The 26,112-nt window shown below is 39.1% G+C and overlaps 1 protein-coding gene across 2 annotated transcripts in view; it reads left to right on the forward strand.

The window, feature by feature from the left end:
• The window catches only part of NR3C2 (nuclear receptor subfamily 3 group C member 2), a 335,001-nt gene that overhangs the window by 244,301 nt on the left and 64,588 nt on the right, over positions 1-26,112 (forward strand). For both annotated transcript variants that reach the window (XM_076010596.1, XM_012783749.3), the window contains exons 5-6: positions 21,465-21,812; positions 23,051-23,195. In XM_076010596.1, the coding sequence (XP_075866711.1) occupies positions 21,465-21,812; positions 23,051-23,195 (493 nt within the window). The remainder of the gene's footprint in view (positions 1-21,464; positions 21,813-23,050; positions 23,196-26,112) is intronic.

Raw genomic sequence — 26,112 nt, forward strand, 5'->3', positions numbered from 1 at the left:
AATTTGCAACTAGAATGTACATTTTATATTGTTAGGTTTCCTTCAAAACACTTATTAAATTGGTGTCTTATTTTATGACCAGTGACATCTTAGAACAGAAGCAATACAGGCATTCAATACAAAAGTTCATTCCTCTTTAGAAATGTACACATTGGTGTGCACTCACACCTTGGTGAGCTCACCCAAGTAGAAAGCTTGATGACCTGTGACGACAAATATTTTGGCCCCATTTTCCAGAAAGGAGGTATGCATACAGCATTCAGCACGTGGTAGGCACATTTCCCGTACAAACTCGTTAACAGTTAATCAACCGTTAATTGTGGAGCATCCCTGAAATCACAGCGATTTTTCCAACACCATAATTTTTATTTACCTGTTTTAAGTTATCCATACATTTAAAAGTGAAAAAGTATTCATTTTTAACAAGCAAATTGGCAAAGCAAAATAATAGCTTTTCATGCTTCTTGGAACAGAACTACTAAAGGCTTTATTTTGAAGTTGAAGTCTTTTTGATATAGCTACTTTGAAAACACATGAGCCAAAACAAAACAGAAAAGCATAAATAAAGCAAATCTTGGGTTTTTTTTTTTTTTTAAATCAACAGTGTATAAGGTGGATATTCTTTTGTAGAACATGTTTCTGTAGCTGAATTGTTCTCTGTCCCTAAACACTAGCACTGATCCCAGGCCCTAAAATTGGGCATGGTTTCTGGGGTCAGGGATGAGTAGGAGGTGAGGGATATGGAGATATTAGGGAGAGGAGAACAAATCACTTATAACCAAGCATGGTAGGTTTACTACATAGTCACCTTAGAAAGGGGCAGTCAGTCATTCTAGGTGAAGTACCTGCCTGCCCTCTGAGGAGTCACCTGTGTCGTGTGCCCCAGACTTTCATTTCTCAAAGTTGTAATCATTGAATTTATTCACTTTCAATTAATAGGTATGCCCACTGAGAAATATAACTTAATCTTTTTTTAATTCAGAAGTCTAGTGACTAATGATCTGCTTCTTATAGGGTTTCTGAATAAACTTCTTCTTTTTTTTTTTTAACTTCTTATCCCCATGTTCTCACTGAACTAAAAGATTGTGAAAATGGGGAAGCTATTTATGTTACAATTAAGTCCTCTGTTCTCACTCCAGAATGTATAGAAAACCATTCAACTAACTTTCCTTCAACTAATGATCCTTCAGTCTTTTGCAGTAATTAAATATGTGTGATATTTAGTGTCTTTTCAGGTGATGATTTTTCTGGACAGATAATACGACTTTAAAGGCTAACCCAGTTCTAACCTGTTTTAAAACTATCTTTATTGATTTGCCAAATTATAACATATATACTCGTTACCTATCATGACTAGTAAAGGAAAGTAAAAATTCTTTGTAATAAATTGGGGGAATAAAGATGAAGTAACAGTCAAACTGTTTGCTGAGCACTTTATTTGCTGATTAAAAAATAATGATTTACAGCTTGACAGAGGGGTTCTTAAAAGCTAGCAGAGCAAATAAAAAAATGGTTTCATCAGAATGTGCTGCTTCATCATTTTGAAAAGAAGATCTGGCAACAATGTAAAGACAATTCCTGGTTTAGATCTTGTAAATAAGAAACTCCAAAATGTAATTGTTCTATATTCCTCCTTTAGTGTTTTATACAGTATTTGTCTTGAGAGCAAAATGATGTAAAATATTTTAAGTAGTAATGAAAGTAAACATTCTGTCAAATAATTATTTTTATATTAATATTAATTTGGATAGGAGGGGACCATAGTGTTTAAAAAGTGCATCTCTGACGAAGCCATGAAGTCATTCAGCAAATGTTTATATTTGTCACATACCTCTGATAGGCCAGGCATTCCACACGTTGATGCAAATGTATCAATAGTAAGGAGAAGGCAGGCACTGGCCCTGCTTTCAGGATGAAGAAATTTATCATAGGTCTGATAAGTATTGAAAATTTAGCAAAAAGGGTACTTGAAGAACACCTTTATGTTGGCAACGGCCCACGTCCCTAAGTTCTTTCTCTTTGCTTCAGAGTGTTATCAGCAACTCCTTGACTTCTATCTATTGAAACAAGGTGGAGACAGCTCAGGACGGCCTCATGGGACTCTCTTCCTCACTGTTTTGCTAGGTTCTTCCGCGATGCCTCCTTGTGCATCCATCCCATCACGACCCTGTGGTGTCTCCCGCTGCTTGCATGGGCGCTGTCTGGAGCGGAGCAGCTCTGCATCCTGGAAACCTTGCAGAAGGCCCCGGGTCCTTCTCAACTGCTCCCACCTCAGTTCCACTGTAGACTTCAGCATCTACAGTGGAAAAAGCTGCTCCCTGAACTCAGATTATGAAAATCAGCCCTATGCATTCTTAACCAAAAAAATTGAATGCAACCTTTCTGTACAGATTTCTGGTCCCCTTAGAGTTTTTTTAAGTCATTTCTCATCTGAGGACTATTGAGGCAGCGCTGGATGATGTCCGGGGAACAACTTGCTATGTCCACATCTCTTTGATTTCTCAAAGTTGTAATCCTTGAATTTATTTACTTTCAATGAGTAGGTGGTGTGTCCACTGAGAAATGGCTGTGAAAGGGTCTGGCACTGGGGCAGCCTCCGTCCTAGGGACCAACTTCCGTCCCTCTCCCTTCAGTTCTTGAACTGCCTCGACACGCCACTGTTTCCTCATTCCTCTTTAGAGCTGATCTTCAATAACTGCCAGCAACACTGGGAGGCAAACTTTTATGAACAATTAAAAATTTTTAAAAGTTCATGAAGATGTATTTTAACACAAAGTTTTTTTACTCTAATGATCTTCAAACCAAGCCATTCTTAATCCTAGAATGAGACTAATTCACAAGTGAAAATTCAAACAGTTTCATACGATTTGCTATTTACATATGGAGGCATAAAATATACCACAGTAGAAAAAGAATAAATGAAAGGGATTTTATGTTATTGCAGAGAAACATCTGCATATATTAATTAACTCACTGTGTATTGTATGTATGTGTGTATATATATATATTTTTTTTAAGCAAAAAACTTAAATCGCATGGCATAAAAACTTTTTCAGATATACTCAGATTTTTAGATAAATGAAGTTGAGTCAGATTAAAAATTCTAAGCCAAATTCAAAAGATTCCATGGAGGAATGGTACTAAGCTAGGAAGACTGAATAATTAAGTCATCCTTTTGGACAGTTCTCACTGCATGTCAGAAGCTTCTGTCAAGTCTTTGTTTCAAATATACTCCCCCATGCTCTGCTCCTGATGATTCTCGTGTAGTAAATCTGAATAGAGCACAGGTATCCTTACTTTTATAAACTCCACATGTTACGATCAGTTCACTAGAGCTGGGAACCACTGTTCCAAGGGTTGTTGACATTGGCAACATTTTTCTCAGGGTAAGAAAGCCCTTTAGTTGATTTTTTTAAAAGCCCTTTAGTTTTAACTTTTTCTCTATTTAGTGTTACTTTGAATTTTTTTCGTGGAAATCACTGACCAGAATTCTGTAAATATTTCTTTGTTGGGAGAAGTCCCTGAAAATGATGTTTCAAGTTGTTAATATATTTGCAATTTTCTTGCTAACCCTAACGCAGGCCTTACAAAGGGACATGTTAGCTTTTAGTCTGTTGACTTTACCGGGTTTGTGTCTCACGAAGCACTAACTTTAAATATATTTGATAAGCTGTACATTTAAATGCTACGAACATTTAGGGTAGAGGGTTCAAATCTCGCAAATGAAGGTATAAGTCTCATATCCTCAAGGAAGACGAGCACTGAAACAGTGACCCCACCTTTCTGTGTCAGGGAGTCGAGAGTGGGGAGCAATCTTGGGAGGAAGATGAGGGGGATGGGGAGGGACCCTGGAGTGGCTTGTGAGTCATTAGGGGAGAGGAAGAACCAGCCTGGCGATGCCACCCTAAGTGTCACCTCACTTCCACTCCTCTGCCCCCACCCCAGATCCTGGACACGCATAGACATTTGCACCCACTGGGGAGAGGCAGAGAGGAGAAAAGGGGGTCAGTCACCCCAAGCCTGCCACACTCTCTGAGCCCCAGGTCCCCGCTGTGGTCGCCTTGTCTCACGCGTGTAGTCAGCAGAGTCAGAAGGAAATGTCTGTGCACAGCCGGGGTCTTCCAAGCCCTGAAGCGGATGTGCTTACCTCCATACTCTTCGTTCTTCAGAGGAAAATAACCTCTTGAGCCACTTCTAAATCCCTGCTCAATGGAGGTGGTTTGGATCATGCCATTAAACATTTTCAGATAATATTAGTGGTGACACTATTGTTGGCTTTCCGGTTGTTTTATGGGCAAAGAAAAATCCTCACCTGGCTTCTAAATATTACGTAAGAGATTTGATTAAAAAACTCTGGAGTTGAAAAACAGATCCGGAGAGCAAAGGAGAACCTTAAAAGGTGCTGACTTTATTTGCTCTGAGGCTCACTAACTGTCTTGTTAGCAAACATGCTTTCATATCCAGTTGGTCAGTTTTTCTCAAGTCATTTGACTTATGTTTTTTTTTTCTTTAATAAACAAAATCCAAGCATCCCCTTGGGTTATTTGAAATTCAAGACAAAGGGAATGCTATGACCGAACATAAAGCAGTGAACGCAATGATAGTTCATTTCCAACCCAGGAACATGCACGCTCCTTTCTGTCTCTGCCCTCTCCCTGCCCCTCGAGAGGTTCTCAGACACTCCTGGGAATCGTCCTGTCCCATGTGACTGGTCCTGCCACCTGCCCCTCTGGGCCCTCCGCACAGTCAGCGGCTTCTCCGCCCACACGCCCTCTTCTCCAGCGCTGCCCCCATTCCTTGGCTCATAGCCCCCCATCTTCAAAGCCAGAGTAAATGTGTCATGCCACCTCTTCTTCCAGTTGCCACATCTGCTTCTCTCCCTGCCTCCATCTTTCACTACTAGTAAGGACCCTTGTGATTACATCTCACAAGATAATCCCCCTGTCTTAAAATCCTTAAGTAACTCTGCAGAGTCCGTTCTGCCGTGTAAGGTAACACATTCCCAGATTCCAGGGGTTAGGAAGTCAACACCACCCAGTGACCATTCTTCTGCCCACCACACCATGTCATGACCCATGCCCAACAAAAACATGCCACTGCTCTGCACCTTCTGGATACTTCCCTGATTCTGACCCTCTTTATAGTCACCCACTTCATTCTCTCTCCTTACTCCCCGATACCACCCCTCCTTTCCCTGAAGTCACTCTGAATTGTCGCTTCCAACCTCCCAGTTGTGCCTTTGTCCACCAGGTTGTTATGACTGCACATTCCTCCCCTCCGCTGGTCTCTATCGCCCCCTTCAGACTCGCCTTAGAAAACTCACCACCTGCCGGGCAAGCACACTCCTCCCAGGCCAGTCTTTCACACAGTGGGGAGAACTTTCTTTCCCTTTTAGGCAGTTTTATAATGTTGTATATTTTTATATTAATGATTTATTAAGGCTTTGCCTATAAAGCTTTTTATGACTTCCTTAGATGAAGTTCATTAGTACCTTCTCTCTCCTTCCAAAGTCTCTGTTATAGCTCTCATTGCATTTTATTATAATTATCTGTTTATAGATATTTCTTGCCAAAGAAACTTTGAACTTTCCAACAACAGGATTGTCTTTTTGTCTTTATATCCAGAGAACTCAGTGCAGCAGATGCTTAACAAATGCATATTGAATGAATGAATGAACATGCAGTTAAACCTCGCCCATAAACTACTAAGTGGAATTTAGCACCCACCACAAAAAAAAAAACAAAAAACAATGTGAGTTTGGTTATACATTTATTAAAGACACAAAGGACTTCATTATAAAAACAGCCAGATAACCAAGATTCAAAGGATGGTATTTTAACAGAGTTCTAGTATAATATTATTTTTTCCATCCCTGTGTCAAGAAGGTGCCATTTCAAAAAATAAAATAAGTTTTGATCTTAATATTGATTTATACAGTGTAATTTGGCAACTTCTTAAATGATAATGTAGTACAGAAAAGATTTAGGTTTAACACATCTCTGCAATTTTTGATTGAGGAATTTTAAGTGATGTTTGAACTTGACTATGCTTACTTAGCCATGGTTTTGTCACCAGCATGAGAGAATATGGGATGTTGGGAATTGCTGCTGTAGTTGTTAAGGTGGGAATTCTAGTCGTGTGGTTTTACAGTGAAGCATTACGTCGCGTGTGAGAGAAAGTTAGGATAAGTTGACCCACCATAGAAGAGCTTGGAGAAATGAGACCCTAAAATAAATGTAAAAAAGCAAGAATAGGAGGTAATGGAGAGAAAAGAAAAAACCCAAGGAGTGAAGCACAGCCGGGATCAGTAGGTTCAGATAAAGATTTACTTGAGGAGCTTAGAGGAATAACCCCCCAAGGTTATCAGCTACATTCATGGAATCCATGGTTTCTGGAACGGATGTAATCCAAGGTCAGAGTTGGGGATATGGGCTGATTTCACATGGGAGGAACACCTGCCTTCCTGGGAACTCTAAGACTGACAGAAACCCTCAGCCCATGGCCTCAGGGTGGCCAGTGAAGTGGAGTGGAAATAAGCAATGCTATATTTAAGACCATAAACACAAAGACAAGTATTGACGTTCCCCTTCTGGGAAATAGAGGAGTCTGCCAGCTGAAAAAAAAGAGGGTTTTATCAGGAAGGACCTATAAGGCATTCATCCATGAGAAAAATGTATGCTTACGTAACTAGCGAGTGTGAAACTGCATTCACGACTGAAGTGACTCCGTATGGGCCACACGTGGCAGTTCCTTCACACTGTAGTCATCTTAATGGTATGCGTAGGTTGGCGGGGTGCAAGGCTACCATTCATGGGACAGGGAAAGAAATGCAACTTTGAAAGACGAGAAGTAGGCTGTAAATCTAGGAGTGTGGACCTTTTTACCCACAGGAAGTTGACCATGGGGAGCTATCCCAGCAACACAGCTGAAGGAAGAGTATGTTTTTGAGGGGGGGGGGGCTGTTTCATCACAGGAACAAATACTCTTCACAATGGGATGGCTAGTGAGGAAGACTATTGTAGAAAACCCAGCTTGGATTTTAATATAACAACGAACGTTGACATCAGTCATGACTCATTTTTTTTATGAGTGTAATAACACACAGGCTATGCGCCTGTCGGGCAGTGCGCACGCCCTCTGGGTGTGGCAGGGTGCTTAGCTACGCCTTGTGAATTGTAAACGTGATGTTACGATTTACACTAAACTTGGGGAATTTCTCTAGTGGGCTGTATGTTTGTGCTCGTGTTGCTTAAAATGATGTTTGTAGTTTAAAAGTGTGACACTGCTAATAAGACTTGGGCATCTAGGAAATGTAACTTTTTAATACAAGAATAGATGCTAATCTCTTATAACACCAATGAGATATTTAAGGAACTTTTAATCAAATTCACCTATCTATAAAGCTTGGGGGGAAGGTGAACACTCGGTCCAAAGGGAGTAGCCAGTCCTCACTTCCAGCTGTTTGTTGCCATGAGGGGAAACAGGCAGGTATTGCCGGATGGTAAGGATTTTTTTTTTTTTCAAGAAATGTCACAAATGTAAATTTTTGCATGAAATATGCCAAATTTTGAAAGACGAAAATGAATTTTTTTTATTATGCTTAGTTCACTTTCTAATTTATAACTTCTATTAAACTAACTTTAGGAGCATAATAAATTAGCATGCTTCTTATTTCAGTTCTCATTTGATTGTTTTTCATATAGCCTCGGGATTTCATTATCTTTCTCGCTTACTGTTCTTGTTTTCCACAATTTCCTTAGTGGAGACCAGTGATTCTGAAACAGGGGTAAATTTACCCCCAGAAGGGACATTTGGCAAAGTCGGGAAACGTTTGTGACTGTCCCAGCTGGGGCTTGGGGGACTGCTACTGACATGGATTGGGTAGAGGGCCAGGGATGCTGCTAAACATTCTACAATGCGCAGGACAGTCCCTACAACAAAGCATTGCACAGCCCAAAATGTCAATAAACTTGAGAAACCCTGTTGTAGACCAGGTTTTTAATACCTGTCCTTCCCTGCCTCCTTTCTTTCCTTCCCTTTAAAGAACTCTCTTTTCCTAGTTTCTCTCTCTTCCTGTAATCTCGTTCAGAACCTTTAGGTTGGTAGTTCTCAATTTCAAAATGCAAGAAAATTTACACGGGGAGTTTGTTAAAAACTAAGACCCCCCAGCCTGCACTTCTAGGTATTCTTATGATGATCTTTGTTTTCACAATCTTGGTCTTATGCTTTTCTTATTTTTTATATTTTTTATCACTTTAACTTCTCAGTTATAGCCTGTTACTTTTATTAAGCCCTAAAATATTCACAGTTTTTAGTGGTTATTTATACTTTGGGAAGTAAATTGAAATGTAATTGGGTATAAAGAGATGAAATTATATGCAGTCATATTTGGTCTTTATAAGTTGTCCAAGTAGCTGGATAATATATCTTATAGGGGTTTCTTCCCCAAATTTCTCATTTCTTTTCCCTATATTTTTTGGAATATATGTGTGCCTCATAAGAAGCTGGTTGATAGGGGCTCCTTGCAAATCAAAGGGTAGCATTTTGTTTTTTAAGCATATGGACCATTTTCATCAAATGTCTTCCAGCCTACCATAAATAAACATAAATGAATGTCTTGTTGAGCAAATGTGTTTTCACATGTTTCTTTAAGCTCCTCCTACATAAAAATTCTGAGGCTAACACTGCAGACGGACCCCTGAACTTGAAATGTTGAGGCTCAGTGTCTGTACCACCTCCACCAGCTGGAATCTTGGGCAAGCCAATTCATCTTTCCGGAACTTTATTTCGTCTGATATAAAATGAGATCAAACTGGCTTTTTGGTGAGGTCTTTTCTGGTCTTAGAAGGCTTTGATTGTCTTAATGTGCTCACAATTTGGGTACTAAAACCTTGAACTGATGATGGTCATTTGGGGCCGGAGGATCTCAGCCTGTCTCTGCGTTTCCCACCCCTTCCACAGGATGGGAAGGGTCAGGACAAGGACATTTCCCATCGTTCCACCTGCAAAAAGCAGCCTGTGATGCTGTTCTCATTCATTGATGCTTACTGGGCCCTACAATTAGGGATATAGACTGCCTCTTCTCTGGCTCCTCTCTCTGAAGTGTGGTTTTTCTACAAAGCTAAAGGGGTCAAAACCCCTTTGTGGCTTCTCTCTTTTTCTTCTCCCTTTACACTCACTCCAGGTTGGAAATGGCAGGACTGGCCGCCTGCCTATGTGCTGTGCAGCCAGAGAAGCCCACAGCAGGTCTCCCTGGCTACAGGGCTACCAGGCCCTCTGCTGCTGTGCTTGGCTTGCTGCTGCTTGGAAGTTGCTTAACCTGGCTTTGTTGTCAGACTGAGGCTAGGTTGAGCCATGGCTGGAGTTGTGTTTTACATAGACTAGCCTGGTTTGTTGGAATTTGGGGTGAAACTGAACATCCTCTTTCTTTCTCTTAAAAACCTTCTTAGAGAATGGTGGCTGTGGTTATCACATTCAGAAATCTAGGCAGTTATAGAGGCTCCACAGAGTATTCATTTATTTATTTGCTCTTTCATTCCCTTTGTACAGTAAGCAGTTATTTAATGCCTACTGTGTACCAGGTGACAAGTTCTAAGCATAATAATCTAGAAAACAAATAGATGAATGTGGAATATATCATTATGTTGGGCATGGTCTCATGACCTTTATTCTCCACGATCATGTCTGTGAAGGAAAAATGTCTGAATTTAAAAGAGAATTTCTAATCCTGTTAGTCCAAAAAAATTTCGTTAAAGGATAGAAATTCTTTAAAGGGAAAGTTACAGGCTTGTGTTATCCCCACTTAAATATGGATGTTAAAAATTATTATGGAGTTTAAAAGTTGAATTTAACATGTTACGTGACTTAGAACCACTTAATTCATTCGAATATCACAGCATAAAATTGGCCTCACTCCAAGTTAGCAGCAAAGAACTGACTCCTACTCAAAGCTTCACTGTGGGGTGACAGCCATGGGCCATGGCCCCTGTAGCACCAAGAGGGGCTTGTCCTGACACCTGAACAAAGCCATCCGTAATATCATCCACCAAAGACCCCATCCATTCTTCAGAGCTACAAGTAGGAGTGTTAAATCACCATGTTCCAGCAGACTTTGTTTGAAATGAAGGGAAACCTACCTTTGGAACGCAAGCAGAGAATACTAACAAGGAAGTTGCAGACCATTTGAAAAAAGAAACAAAAACCCTTTTTAACTAAATGTTATGTTACTTTAAGAATTGATCCTGCAATCCCACTAGTGCATATATACCCAGAGGGAAAAAAATTATATCTATAAGATAGCTATACTCATGTTTATCCTAGCACAATTCACAGTCGCAAAGATATAGAATCAACCTAAAATCCCATCAAATGATGAGTGGGCTAAAAAAATATGGTGTGTATGTATGTGTGTGTGTGTATGTATATATATATATATATGTGTGTGTGTGTGTGTGTGTGAATAGATTACTATTCAGTAATAAGAAAGGATGAAAAAAATGTCTTTTGCAGAAACTTGGATGGAACTGGAGACCATTATCCTAAGTGAGATAACACCACAACATAAAAATAAATACTGCATGTACTCACTTATAAGTGACAGCTAAACTGTGCCTACACAAGGGCGTACACAGTGGCATTATGGACACTGGGGACTCATAAGGGGGGAGGGGGGAGGGAATAAGGGAAGAAAATTTACCTATGGGGTACAGTGTACACTTCTCAGGTGATGGGTACACCAAAAAGCCCAGTCTCCACCACTATAAACTGTATGCATATAATGAAATTCAAATTGCCCCCTCTAAATCTATTAAAATAAAAAAATTATAAGAAAAGACAAAAATGGAAATACCCCAGAAGGAAAAAAATTAATAAAAAATAAAATATATGTCAAGTAATTAAAAAAAGAATTACTAATAGTGATTTAAACATGCATTGCACCCCCTCCCCCCCAAAAATAAAAACTTTCAGAAATGACCCAGTTATCGTTCCTTAACTACTTAAGTAAAAATCCCCAGAAGTCTTCCCCAGGGCAGCTCACCTCCATAGCTTTGATGGATAACACGGCGAACTGTTTCCATCTAAGGGTAGGGTTCTATGTCATGTGAACGAAAAACGCAGATTATAAGGAACCACAGAAAATAAAAAGCCGTTTGATATTAAACTTCTCCTAACAGTTTCTTTCCAAGGAGTTAGCATCTTATGTATGAAGAACTTTCTTAAATTTTCTCTTAGACCTTTTTTCTTTGCAGGGAGAGATGTATGGATAAATGATATAAGTGCAGAGAATATTTTTGAAACTAAAATGGAAAGCATATTTTTTTTTAAAAGAACATTTGTTCAGCCTGCTGTGCTGAATTAGGTTTTGAGAGTCACCAAAGCTCTGGAATTTACACTGTGGCAGAGTCCCAAATGAAAAAATAGAAGTTCGCCTTGTAAACAGAGCCGGGCAGGGCAGGCCTGTGTCTGTGCCCCGTCCTGGCACGGCTCAGCTTACCACCGGGTCCTCCGCGGTACCCTGAGACCTGCCAACACTCAGGATGCCGCAGTGCTAACCCTCGATGCAGAGAAAAACTGGCACGAAAACATGAGAAGCAACTGCAAAGAGAATCACTTATTCAAAAAAAGTCCATTTGGTTTGGCTCCGCTTTATCTGGAAGTTTCCAGACCAATTTAGCCTGTATCCTGAAGAGTTCCTAGCCTAGAAAAATAACTTTTTTTTCAAGTACATGCATCATTGGCTACTATTAATTCTTAATTTAGACTCATTTTGATAATGCCAGTGGAATAAAATGTGGAGTGATATTTATTTAAAATGCATAAAAGCTGTAAACATTAACATTTGTTTTCTCTTTCCTTAGGCCTATTTAATTTTTCCCCCTGAGTGGCATCCTGTTAACTTATTAATATGTACTTATTCTCATCGTTTTTGATAGTAGTGTTAGCTTCTAATACGAAGATTTTTTTTTTTATTCTGCTTGGCTTCTTTGTCTTACGTTTGTAAAATATTCATAGTAATGGAGCATTAGTACTCATATATACAGACTATTTTACTATGTTATACCAATTGTGAAAAATATATGTTTTGTATCAATTCACAGGGTTGTGATTTTCCATTGGATTATCTGGCTTGTCAATTCTTTGTCTTACTAAGTAATTTGCATAATTTTTAAGCCTTCAGTGCCAATCTCCACATTGGTAGTCTTGAATAAAACTCAGTTAGCTTTTCATATAAAAAATGTAAAGGATGACTTATGATTTGATTAAAATTAAGGTGGTTTTTTAAATAAGATATGCTGTTAAGTATTAGTCCTTGAAAAAATAATTAAAATTATAATGATGTAGCTATGAGTAATTATTAATATTTTGCAGAATATTGAACTAAGAGGGAAGAAACATTTTGAAGAAAATTAGTATTAGAGATAAAAACTGTTCTCCTAGTATATATTTTTTTCATTCCTCATTAATAGTTTTTGTTTCTATATATACAAATCATACTAATCATCTTTTAAAAATTCTGAAATTGAATCTAGGCAACTTCATCAGTTGCCTTAGAGTCTCAGGTACTTCTCAGTGGTAAGATCACTAGGTATAATCAAGGGACCAAGATGGGGAAATCATTGTGGTAAAGTCACAGCAGGTGCTTAGCTGGAGAACAAACACAGTAAATGAAACATGCCTAAAGAGTGATGTGCAAACAAGTGTCCATGCATTATATTTTAAATGTTCTTTGAGTGCTTATTGAAGGAATCTTCTGCTGAAAATTTCATAAAGAAAAATACCATTGGCCAGCCCCCTGTCTCACACCTGTAATCCTAGCACTCTGGGAGGCTGAAGCAGGAGGATCACTTGAGGTCAGCAGTTGAAAACCAGCCTGAGCAAGAGCAAGATCCCATCTCTACTAAAAATAGAAAAGTTAGCTGGGGATGGTGGCGCATGCCTTTAGTCCCAGCTACTCAGGAGGCTGAGGCAGGAGTTTCGTTTGAGCCCAGGAGTTTGAGGTTGCTGTGAGTTAGGCTGATGCCACAGCACTCTAGCCCAGGCAACAGAGTGAGACTCTGTCTTGAAACAAAGGAAAAAAAATATATATACCATTATCTAGTGTAAATAGCTCCCTTATATATCTGCTTTGTATACTCTTATTTTTATGTCCTGTTTGCTTAAGGTATAATAGATCCTGCTTCAGTTGATGTACCGGTGTGAGAAGGTACGATCTGCAGGTACACAGGCCCGATCTGCAGGTTTTTACCAGTGTGTGTGCTAGCATCTGACTAGTTCTTTTTAGCCCAAGCCTTCTGAGGATCATGCTAGAACTTGCGAAGGCATAGTAAATTAAGCTGGGTGCTGTGGTCTATTTCCAGCATTAGCCTTTTGCCTCTTTCTCATACCTCATTCACCCCTGTGACCTTGTTAGAAGAGTGATGTTTCTTCATAAAACATTCTTAATGAGTCTATTTACTTTGCATATCCAATGAGATCGTGTTTCATGTAATAAATTCTCTGCTCAAACATATGCCAAGAAGGCAGCCCTTGCAGCTGTTAAAGAATTAACTTTTTAACTGAGGGAGGGGCCTTTTGCCATGTGACCACAGCTATGATAGTGATCTTTTTCTTATTTTAAGTGTATTATAAAACTGCTTGGAGGTTTTCTTTTTTGTTTTTTGTCTTGTTTTCCATTGCATATATATATATATCAATCCTCAGCATAGTTATTCCCAGAGAATAACAATTTAAAAAGCAGATAAATACCTTTCTAAAGAATGTTAATTTTATTTACATATTTATATTTAAATACTTACATATTAGTCTGAAGAACTCAATTATCAGCTACAATGGAGTTTCAGGAACTTTATTTTTAATCAGAAGTAGTGAGTTCTTCCCCTAGTATACTCTTTTTTAAAATTAGACTGACTGGTTTGATTTCTGCTCTCTTAAATATCTCCTCCAGTTAGAATTAGGTGTCATAACAAGGAGCAAAAGCAAAAAGCCTGAGTTGTCTGTAACAGTAACAGCCCTTGGGTATGAAGAAGTGGACTGTGCTACTCTGGGGATTAGAAAAGAAAACACCTTGTGTATTGAAACAGATTGTTCTACACCTCTTGTTTAAAAGACTAATCTCTATCAATAGAGATGATCCAATGCTACTCTTACAGATAATTTAGAAAAGCCATTTTGGCTCTAGATCCTCTTCTCACCGCTTTGACCTCCTGATTAGATGTCATGTGAAAATATAATGAGGTTTCTCTATTGTAGTTTTCCATGTCATTACAGCCAATCACTTCCTCCTGAGCCTAATGTCCACAGTAACGGAAGCACCATCCTCTGTGCTCAGTCACTCTGTACGAATCCCTTTACCCCCCGCACAATGGTGGCAACACGGTAACACCTACCATAGGGTGCTTATGATGATTAAACCAGGGGATGTGTTTTCTTTTGCATTAGGGCTAAATTTACTTTTTTTATCAGCGTATTACGGCAGTACAGATGTTTAAGTTACATATATTGCCTTTGCCCCACCTAAGTCAGAGCTTCAAGTGTGTCCATCCCCCAGACAAATGGTTCACTTTATCAGGGTAAAACTACTTTTAAAAAGGGGTTGGGTTCATGCCTATAATCCTAGCACTCTGGGAGGCCAAGGTGGGCAGATCAAGCTCAGGAGTTCAAGACCAGCCTGAGCAAGAGCAAGACCCAGTCTCTACCAAAAATAGGAAAAATTAGCTGGGCATGGTGGCACATGCCTATAGTCCCAGCTACTCGGGAGACTGAGGCAGAAGGATGGCTTGGGCCCAGGAGTTTGAGGTTGCTGTGAGCTAGGCTGATGCCATGGTACTTTAGCCCAGGCAACAAAGTGAGACTCTGTCTCAAAAAAAAAAAAAAGGAGGGGGAGGGGTGTGGGGTTGGAAAAAGAGTAGAGAAGAGAGGGTAGAGGGCAGTAGGTGTTTGTTTTTTCTTTTTTCTCCATGGTGCTGAACAAGCTTCCAAGCATGCATTCTGAGATCATAGCATTTGCCCTTTGTGCATATTTTGGAAAAATATTTCTAAAATTATCTCTTAACTACACTTATAAATATAAGGGATTTATTCGTGTTTTTCAGAAAAATATGAACCAGACAGGTTTCTTTCGGACAAATGTTAAGGCTGGAATGTACATTGGAGGGTCTTATTTACTAACATTGGAGGGCCACCGATCTCAATAACTCATTTAATCACTTTCTTCTACCTTAGGGCAGAACTGCTCTCAGGCAAGCGGGATACCTGCCTACCTATTACTTGAGAGTTTTTAGAAAAGAATAGTACATGTTCTTGCTGGCAGTACATTCCAAGCTCTCTCCATAACACATTCCAGAATGCTTGGAGGAAATTCTCCTAATGTCTAATCTAAATCCCCTTTTCTGCCCTTTAAACCCTTTATATTTTATCTTGACCTCAGTGGAAATAAAAAATAGATGCTCACTGTGATTTGGCAAATGTCTCTAAGTTCTTGAAACTGCTTGTTGGACTTCTCATCGCGCTTAGCTGCTACTCTGGAGTAAGTCAAACGTGGTCTTTTTCCACCTTTTTTTCTTTCATAAGCATGTTTTGTCCAGGGCTTTGTGGGTGGAGGATCTGTTATTTTCTTGCTCCTTTCTGATACTTCCACAAGGTCTATATCAGCACCACAGTTGTCTCATAGCATCAACCCGCTGTCCACCCCACCCTGGCCATGAGGCGCCGCTGCCTCTCTGCCCCACCCTGCTGTGGTTCTTCCTGAGATGTGCCGGGTGGGCCGCTCAGTCCGGTGGTGGTCCGTCTTATTTTAGTTCAAAACCAGCCAAAGTTTCAGCAGAGAAAGCTCTAGAAGCTTACTCCATCCCCCAGGAGGGATCACTAAGAGGCTGTTTCTCTGACATGCTGAGTTTCCTCTTCCTCTGAGGTTCTTGCCTGGCTTGCCACAGTCCCCAGCCCGGCTAGATTTCAAAGACGCGTTCTCTCAGCTTTAAAACTCTGGCCCTCGATGAGACCCCCCACACACACACACGTCCTCATGTGTACATACGTTCCTGAGTCTGGCATTAAAAAAAAAATGAAAAATTTTTGTTAAGGATTAGAGGAGGAAAAAAAAAGATATAATTACAGAAAATACAAATGCCATAAAAATAATCAAGTTCACCATCTGTGGAGCCCCAGAAGTACCTCCTCACAGGCAGTTCCTAGCTTTGCTCCGTTCCAATTCCCTGTCTGTCACCAGTAGGGAAGGCATCGTATTTCTGTCATGGGGGAGTCATCTTCCAGAAACGGGTTATTCTCTGTAAAAGTCAGACAACCCCTATTCTGACTCCCTTAGATTGCCTTGAGCCTCTCTGCTTGGCTCTGGCTTCTGGTCCGAGGGACTGTCCTCTTAGTGGGTCAGTGGCACTTGACTCTGGATGGATCCCCGTGCAGGGCAGTGGCCTGGTCCACGTGGGCCCTCGATGTCATTTGAAGCTCACTGAAGGCAAACCAGGGCTTGGTGGGAATTACCACGAGGGAATAGGCACGCATGAGCTCCTGTGGAGAAATAAAACAACTTCTCCCTGCTGTTGTGTTTTCTTCCAAGTATATTGTCAGTGTTACAGTACTTACCATAACTTACCCAAAACTTTACCATCGCCTGCTTTATTCACCTAATTACTTGATTATGTATTGATTCAACTTCTCCAAGATTGCAGTGTCTTGTCAGACTCAGATCTTGTTAGTCAGTATTGCATGCTCACAAAACAAGGTACTTCCTACACAATGGGTTGATATTAGTTATTTGCTAAGTAATTGATAATGTATTCTACAGCAGTTATAACAAAGTTACATTTATTATAGATATAGATGAAGATATCTATGGCTAGCTTTACACACACATTAAAATTTAATATGTGGAGCTCCACTAATCTGGAATGTCTTTTAACGTGGTCAGAGGTTAGGTTTGTGGTTTCCTGAGCATGTTTCCTATGCTAATAAAATCAATAATGCATGTTAATTTGTTAAATGATATAGATTAATCTGAGAATATTTAGAGACACTTTTAAAAACGCCCTGTTTTCAACTTTGTTAAACCATTCTAGTAGTATGTATAAACAATTAAAATGCTACTTCTCTGCTAATTAATCGGGAAGCTAATTATTGATTCATGAAAGCAACTTGCCCCCGTACCCTCAGCCCAGTCCTATTAGCGTGTTGTGCCTGGAGACCCATTCACATGCGCGTCTTTCTCTTAGTACAAGTAAGGGCAGCTTCGCCTCACGACCAGTTAAACCTGTAGAAAGATGGCATTCCTTCCTTTGGTTTCATGACACAAAAATACTAAGTCGTCCCTCTGTCTCTCGCGTATCCCTCCTCTGGCAGCAGAAAGGCAAAGAGAAGTCATGCAGACAAGAGGATGAGGAAAAGAGGAAAACACAAATCGAGATCATTGGGCTGAAATCGATGCCACATGTACAAGGGTGGTGAGGAAAATGGGCTGTTAAAGAGGATGGTAGGGCGCAGGGTGGGGAGAGAACGCTGTTACTGTCCTGTGGGCTGTAATTACTTTTGGCCAATGGACAGAAAAATACGTCTTTTACTATAACCCCCAAATATCCTCTCTAATGTTTACTGCCAAGACCTAAAATTTCGAGAGATGGCATGCTTGGAACATTTCTGCAATGACAGAATTCTCACTTCTAGTGAAGTGTTGTGATTGAAAAAAATTCCATATTTTTCTAGCTATCGGTCTCTTATTCTACTCTAGAGGGGGAAAGTTATCCTGATTACTGTTTTCAAGAATAAAGAATCTATAAGGGGTCAAAGAACTACAAGAACCCTTTTTATCTCATCATCTTACTGTGGGATGCAAGGATGGTGTAACTCCTAGCCAGCCATCATCTGACCACACCAGCGGGTTGCCAGAAGGGTGTGTAGCAGGGCATGTCAGCCTCAGGAGGTCAGACAAACGAAAAAAGGAAATCTTGCAATGCCATGTTTCAAGGCTTTTGTGAATCTTGGGATCCCATTGGAAAATGTCCACAGTCTCTCTAGGGTTTCACCAAGATACTCTCTGCTTGCTGTTCCACGTGTTGCTCAGGATAGTAAGAAGTTCTATCCCATTACCAGTTCCTGGTGGAAAAATTCATGGAGAATCCATGGAGTTCTGTCTCCCAGCAGTGCCAGGAGAAAGTGACTGCCAAGATGCTACTAGTAATTAAGGACTTGACACCAAAGGGCAGCTACTGAGCACGTACTAGTTCCTATAACCTCCAGGTAGAACAAATGAAACTCCTATTTTAAGTGTGTTTAAGTGGGACTGGGAGACATGTTTAATCATATTCATGCACCCTTCACACACACAACTACAGTTCTGGCAATTAAGAAATGGTGTGTGGCTCTGGCCACCTGGGAGCATGAGATCCCCAAGCCCGGTGCCATCAACTCCATGTTAATTTTAGTAAGGTACTAAATAGTAATAAGACCCCAAATTTATGTCCACTGATTCTTTGGACAATGAAAATATGCTCCTTAAGTAGCTTTCGCCAAAAACTGTTCCTGCATAATTAGCAAACATCTTAATTATACACTTGGATTTGAAGCTCGTATTAATCTTAAACTATAAAAAATAATATAAATTAGGTGAGGAGAAAAGGATTAAAAGACAAAAGACTGCATTGCGTAGAGGTGAAGAGTATGAATTCGGAGCCACAACTGGATTCATATCCTTGCCTTGGTATTTACCGGCTCTGCAGTCTTGAAAAACTAGTTAATCTTTCTATGATTCAGTTTCTTCATTTGAAAAATGGAAATAGTAACAGTGCCTAATCATAGGGCCATGGTAAGCACTGGAATGCTCAAAACATTAAAAATTACTTTGAACTGTGTTTGGAATGTAAATGCTAAATAAATTTAGCTTATTGTTATTTTAGAGGTGGCATTTAAGAGTAGTAACTCCACAAATGGATCATTACACAGTAGAAATTTTGAAAAGGAGTAATAATTAACAATTCAGAAATTTTATCATAAAATCTCAAAAGCTTGCCTCCATTTCCCACAGGGAAGTAAGTGAATACTTCATATATGTAATAGTTTGTTAAAATATATTAAAATTAGAAAATAAATTTATTCAACAGACACTTATGGAGGACCCATAAGCATCATAGGAAGGGATTTGATGTTACAGGTATACATAAGACATTGCTACCAACTTCGAAAACCCTAAATTTTAAAATATGGCATGTACTAGAAGAACAGTATAAAATTGTTAGGCATTTTAGAAATGTTACTTTGAGTGATATAATTATTAAGGTAGCTGCACTACCAGCATTTAGAAAAGATATTGGGTAAATACAATTGGCTGAAGAATCTGCACACTGAAGATATTTATGACCTTGAACTATTTAAGTAAATGTAGATTGTTACTCAATTCTGAATATGCCACATATATTCACAAAATCACAGCATAAAGTCAAATGTATTAATGCTGAATGTGATGTTGATAATCTACTTGATAGGGTTATGCTACAGACCACAGCCTTGTGTGTAAGTGCTAGAGAAAATATTAAGTATTCTTCATGATATTTCATAGCATTGACCTTAAACCAGCCATGAGAATAAACACAGCAGTGTAGACGTACAGCCTAAAACAAATATGAGTTTTATCATTAATTTGCAAGCAAATATCACTTTTAATAAAATTTGAAAATATCACCCTTGGCTGTTTCTAGCCAATTAAATTATGCTTATCATCAGATGTAGTCTTATGAAGGATGAGAACATTTTAATGTACTAGAATATTTTTAATATTTATAAAATTGTGGGAAAGAATGGAAATAATAATGAACTATTTCAGATGTTAGTATTATAGTGATTTCTAACATTTTTCTCATACCCATTTAGTCCTCTGTGAGATAAGAGAGGGGAACATTATCGTCCCCATTTTACAGATTAATCATTTGAGGCTTAGAAAAGAGTTTGCAACACAGAAGCAGTCCCAACTGTCTAATTGCCCAAGTGACTGATGAATGCTGTTGAGGATTTCCTCAAGCTCTTATGGAGTTACCAGTTGACCAGCATTTTGGATTATCTAGGTGTTTGGTTTTTTTTTTTCTCCTTCTGTTTTGTCTAGTTTTCGAGGCACTTTGCTGATTATTTTTTCATGGGTGGGTTCACTCGTTCATTCATCAGAAGTGTCTTGGTTACCTGGACTCCGCCCAGCACTGCCGAGCAGTCCTATGCCAGCTGCTTCCCATTAGCCTACATGAGTGCGATGCATCTGCTTTTCAGTGGGACAATTCAGAAAGTCAGACTTTCCTGCCTCAAATCTTTCATTAAAGGAGACAGCCTATAAATTAATTATTGAGATTTGAAAATTGTTTTGTTAATCCTAAACTCCATAGTGACAAAAAGCGTGTCTTACTCATCTTTTAAGCCTAGTTCCAATATTTAATCTGTTGTTGGATGATGGATTATCTTTTATCTGAATTAAGTTTTGCCGTGATGAACGTGATAAATGTTAATGGCTGTAATTGTAAACAGGAATGATTTTTTTTAAATCAGGTTAATTGGCATAGTATAGCCCTACTCTCTGTTAAATTTGTGTCTTGTAAATTCCTCATATATGTTAGGATTAAGTAAAAGGTTTCCTCAAGAATTTTTAAATACATTGAAAACCTTACAATTGCAAAGTAAGTTGTTATCACAGACCTAAGCACAACTTGGCACTTCTAAGCTCACTTTTTATTTTAAAATCCATTCTCTCATTCATCTGTCTTCACAATGATCTATCCATCTACACGTATCCACCTCTCCCACCTCCCATCACGTTGGGATATGAAATAATTTACCCTTCCTCTGAACTCTCTTTCACATACGCTACTAGCTGTATGAGCTAAGATAGATTTCTTAACCTCTCTGGTCACTGTTTCCTTATTCTAAAATGAGATTCATAATAGTACCTACTCATAAAATTGTTAAATTGGTTAATTTATAGAAAGCATTTATAACGGTGCCTGGTATCCATAAGCATCCAGTACGTATAGTTGTTTTCATTGTTATCACGGTACCTAGCTCTAGCTGCACTGCAATACAGTTTTGTGCCTTTCTCAGCTCCTGCCTCACTAGGCTGAACCCTTGTTGAGGAACAAGTAAAGCTCGATCATATTGAAAATATTAGCCGGGTTCCTAACGCAGCTTATGCCATGTCTTGCGTAGAGAAGACAAGCACTGAAGATTTGTTGGATAAATGAAAGGAGGGAGGAATTTGTTCTCCTAATATCCAGAGTAGTAGTAATCGGGCTTTGTACACTGTCTCTGAATGGAATATTGTAAAAAGATACTATTTCTATTGGCATAACAAGACCTATGTAGAAGAAAAGCATGCTTTAACCAATATCAGTCAATATTTGATTGTAATTCGTCTCATGGAATGTATTTCAAACATAATTTTAATTTGCTCCTATCATTTGATTTTTTTTTTCTTTTTTTACTAGCTCGAAAGTCAAAGAAGTTGGGAAAGTTAAAAGGGATCCACGAGGAACAGCCACAGCAGCAGCCGCCGCCCCCACCGCCGCCACCCCAGAGCCCTGAGGAGGGGACGACGTACATCGCCCCGGCCAAAGAGCCCTCGGTCAACACTGCCCTGGTCCCTCAGCTTTCCACCATTTCCCGAGCTCTCACGCCTTCCCCCGCTATGCTCCTGGAAAGCATCGAACCCGAAATCGTGTACGCGGGCTACGACAGCTCCAAACCAGACACGGCCGAAAATCTGCTCTCCACTCTCAACCGCTTAGCAGGCAAACAGATGATTCAAGTCGTGAAGTGGGCAAAGGTACTTCCAGGTAGGCTCGCCTCCCCTTTCCCAGCTGCATCCTGAGCCAAACCAGTCAGGGCAACCTTCTTCCCGGTGGCCATCGGTGCACTTGGAGTTAGCTTTCTATTAAATCCCGATACCAGGTTTTTAAATTGATTATCAGATTGTTTGAGTGCACGGGGAAACTCGAGTTCACGTGCTCATTTCTTCTGAGAATAGCAGGTTAAGGATTCTGTTGTTAAAATAACACATGTATTTCTTCTGTTGATGGTTGAAATGGAAAATTTCATCCCCCAAATATTAATAAGATGAAATACATTGTGTTCATGAAAGCGCAAGTTGTGCCCATCGTTAGCTGTTTGTAACCAGGGTTAATCTAAGCAGAGGCCAAGTAAGCCAAAGATGCTCAAAAACTCCTTTGTCTAAAAAATACCACCTTTCCCCAGCACCCTTGAAATTCCCATTTTTGTCATTTTTTGTGTGATCAGGCACCCCTCTTGATCTACGGGAACATCTCTTGGAATTGTTATCACATTGTCCCAGTTCGTTGATGTAAAGCAATTTCTTAGATCACCTGTGGTCAGCCGGTAGCCAGAAGGACAAAGCTTGGGGAAAGCTGGGATGACTGATTCTTTGATAGAAGCAGTAAAATTCCACATATGGAAAAATAACATGATGCCACTGGGAAAATAGAGGGTGAGAAAAGGAACAGAAGAGGGGCTTGAGGACCCAAAAGGGAGTCTGTCGGAGAGGGGAGGACAGGTGCCAAGGATGCTTGTTCTACTACAGAACTTTGTCAAGGTCTAGCATTATGCCAGGCTGTGTGGGAAGCAAGGAATAATATTTTTTTAAGCACCACAAGCTTAAGAAAATGAAAATCTTCCACCATTACGGCAGATAGCCAGGTGTTGGCAGTTATTAACTTACCCTTTATTTTACTGTTATTAATTGTAGGTGGGATGGAGCAAATTTGAAAAGTTAATACAGATTCTCTCAGGCTAACCAAGGATTTTAGGCTGTCATCCACACGAAAACACTGAACCCTCCAGTTGTAGTTTGCCCTAGCAGTTCAGCCTCATGGGGAATTCAGGGTGAATTTAAAATGAAACGTGGAACAGGGTGGGGTATGTGGGTGCTTCGTAAATGACTGTTGAATTGATTGGAGTTTATTAGGGTAAGGTGGCTGTTTGGGGTTGACTTAAGCTCCTTCCTGGAATTTACTTCAATGCTAAGTGTATTTCTGTGATTAATTGTTTTATCCTTCAGGATTTAAAAACTTGCCTCTTGAGGACCAAATTACCCTAATACAGTATTCTTGGATGTGTCTATCATCATTTGCCTTGAGCTGGAGATCGTACAAACATACGAACAGCCAATTTCTCTATTTTGCACCAGACCTAGTCTTTAATGAGTAAGTACCTATTAATTAGCCTTCATAAAATAAGCTGCAGTTATTATGTTTTTTTAAAAAAAATAATTTCTAAACGCATGTTTGTGAAAGAATCTACTGATACTGGCATTTTTTAAAAGTTAAAAATGTATAGATTTTCGATGACTTTAAAAATTACTTTGCAACGTTATACTGTGCACTTCTGAGTATATATAAAATCAGTATATTATAGATATAAATCCCACATAATAGTATGTGGGAAATGTCTCAAAAGAAAGACGATCCAATTGGCTCTGAAAATTTGACTGGTACAAAGCCACAATTAATAGAAAACAGTCTCTTTTGGTATCTACTCCGGTTGGGAAGACTATCTAATTTCTAGGAAATGTGAATGTATAAAGTGCCAGTTTTTATGAGCATCATATAATGGTTCTTTTGTTAACAGTATACAGCTGCTCAATGTGTTTTCATGACAATCATAATTACCCTTCTTTGCCATCATAAAAGAAGGCAAAATGTTATTCTATAGTGAGACATTTTTAGTTCCATGATGCATTTTAAAAGATTGAAAGAAGAGTAATAGATTTTTCTTTGGTCATGAATTCCTTCCCACTTTAAGTTTATGTCTTAATACTGTGCATTCCACATTAGCACATTTCATTTATGGTTCTATCTAGCAGTGCTTCTTTGTAATTGTTGGGTCAAGAAATATTTAAAAAGGAACATTTGAATTATGATAGTAACCACAGCCACATTCTAACAGGTGGCTCTCTCTAGAGATATGAAAATAGGGGTTTCAGTAGGGAAGGAGGCAGATGAGAAATAGGTTGGTGATAAAAAGAAGACAAGTAATGCAAAATATTAGAAGTAGACGCCTACTGCCAAGATACTCCCAATAGTACCAATAGAAATTTACCTAAGAGTATACCAGTTCACCCAAATGTGATGTACCACAAAGACAGTTTTATTCCAAACAGAAATTAGGAACATCAGTTGTTGATTCACAAGGTAGCCCTTCTTTTGGCAATTAGTCAGAACACATAATTATAGTGCTGTGTAAATTTTCATCGAAAGCATGAAGTAAAGCCAAACAACTGAAATGCATGTTTTAATTTACTTGTATTCCTCCGTAACCAGCTGATATTACTAAATAGTAAACCTGTCTTTAAATACATTCTGCAAACCAAAAGAAAAAACATATTAAGGCAAGTCCTTGTTTTAAAAGGAAGAGTAAGTAAATAAGAATCTCTGTTAATGCCAACAATGTATCGGCATTTCATTTTGGTTTTTAACAGAAGATTAAAACAATTCATTTAATCTTATTTAGTATATTCTAATTTTTTGTCATAACATATATATAACATGAAATGTGCCATATTTAAATGTATGGTTCAGTGACATTAATTGCATTCATATTGTTGTGCAGCCATCATCACTATCTATAACCAATACTTTCTCATCATCCCAAACAGAAACTCTGAACCCATTCCACAATAACTCGCCATTCCTCCTCCCCTAAATCCCTGGCACTCTTTAATCTATGAATTCGCCTATTCTAGATATTTAACATAAGTAGAATCATACAATATTTACCCTTTTGTGTCTGACTTATTTCACTGAACCTGACGTTTTCTATGTTTATCCATATTGTATCATGGGTCACAATTCCATTCCTTTTTATGGTAGAATAATATTCCCTTGTATGTATCTAGAGTCAATCCTCATTATTCACAGATTCTGTATTTGCAAATTTACCTACTTGCTACATTTATTCGTCACCCCAAAGTCAATATAGCATGTTCCTGGTCATTCGCAGTCCTGTGCAGAGCAGCAAAAAATTTGAGTGGTCCAGAGCTCCCATTCCAGCTGAGATCAGACCAGGAGCTGCTCTGCCTTCTTGTTTTGGCTCTTACACCGCAAACGAGCATCCTTTTCACATTCTACTTAGTGCCACGCTTTTTTTTTGCATTTTTGTGCTTATCTTGGTAATTTCACTGTTTAAAATGGCCCCCAAGCAGAGCGCTGGAGTGCTGGCTAGTGTTCCTAGCTCAGGAAGGCTGTGGTGTGCCCGACAGGGAAAATGCATGCTGGAGAAGCTTCATCCAAGCATGAGTTAGAGCGCTGTTGGCTGCGAGTTCAGTATTAAGGGATTGGCAATATGCATTTAATAAGATGTCCTTAAACAAAAACACACACAGAAAAACAAGAACAGGAATAGATCAATTGATGAAAATTGTGACCAGAGGCTCGAAGGACCATAATCCTGCATTTTCCCTAGGAGCAATGGTTCGGTATTTGCTAATTCAGTGTTCGCTGTGATTTTATACAACATAACTATAGCAAATACAAAGAATTGACCACATTTTGTTTATCCAGTCATCTGTTGATGGGCACTTGGGTTGTTTCCACCTGTGACTATTGTGAGTAATGTTGCTGTGAACATAGACGTACAGATATCCCTCCAAGACCCTGTTCTTAGGTACATACATAGGAGTGGCATTACTGGGGCACATGGTAGAACTCTATGTTTAACTTTCTGAGAAGCCACCAAACTGTCTTCCACAGCGTTGCACCATTTCACATTCCCACAAGCAGTGTGCAAGGGTTCTAAGTTCTCCATAGCCTCCTCAATGCTTTCTTTCTTTTTTTGGTTTTAAGAGCCCTCCTAGTAGGTGTGAAGTCGTATCTCATGATGGTCTTCATTTTGCATTTCCCTAATAACGAATGATATTGGATGTTTTCTCATATGCTTATTGGTCACTTGCATATCTTCTTTGTAAAAATGTCCATTTAAGTCCTTTGCCCATTTTTAAATTGTTTGTCTTTTTGTTCTTGCATTAAAGGAGTTCTTTATATATTCTGGGTATTAAACCTTAATCAGATAGATGATTTGTAAATATTTTCTCCCATTCTATGGGTTGTCTTTTTACTCTCTTGA

The sequence above is a fragment of the Microcebus murinus genome, chromosome 15, assembly GCF_040939455.1.
Source record: "Microcebus murinus isolate Inina chromosome 15, M.murinus_Inina_mat1.0, whole genome shotgun sequence".
NCBI classification, from domain to species: domain Eukaryota; kingdom Metazoa; phylum Chordata; class Mammalia; order Primates; family Cheirogaleidae; genus Microcebus; species Microcebus murinus.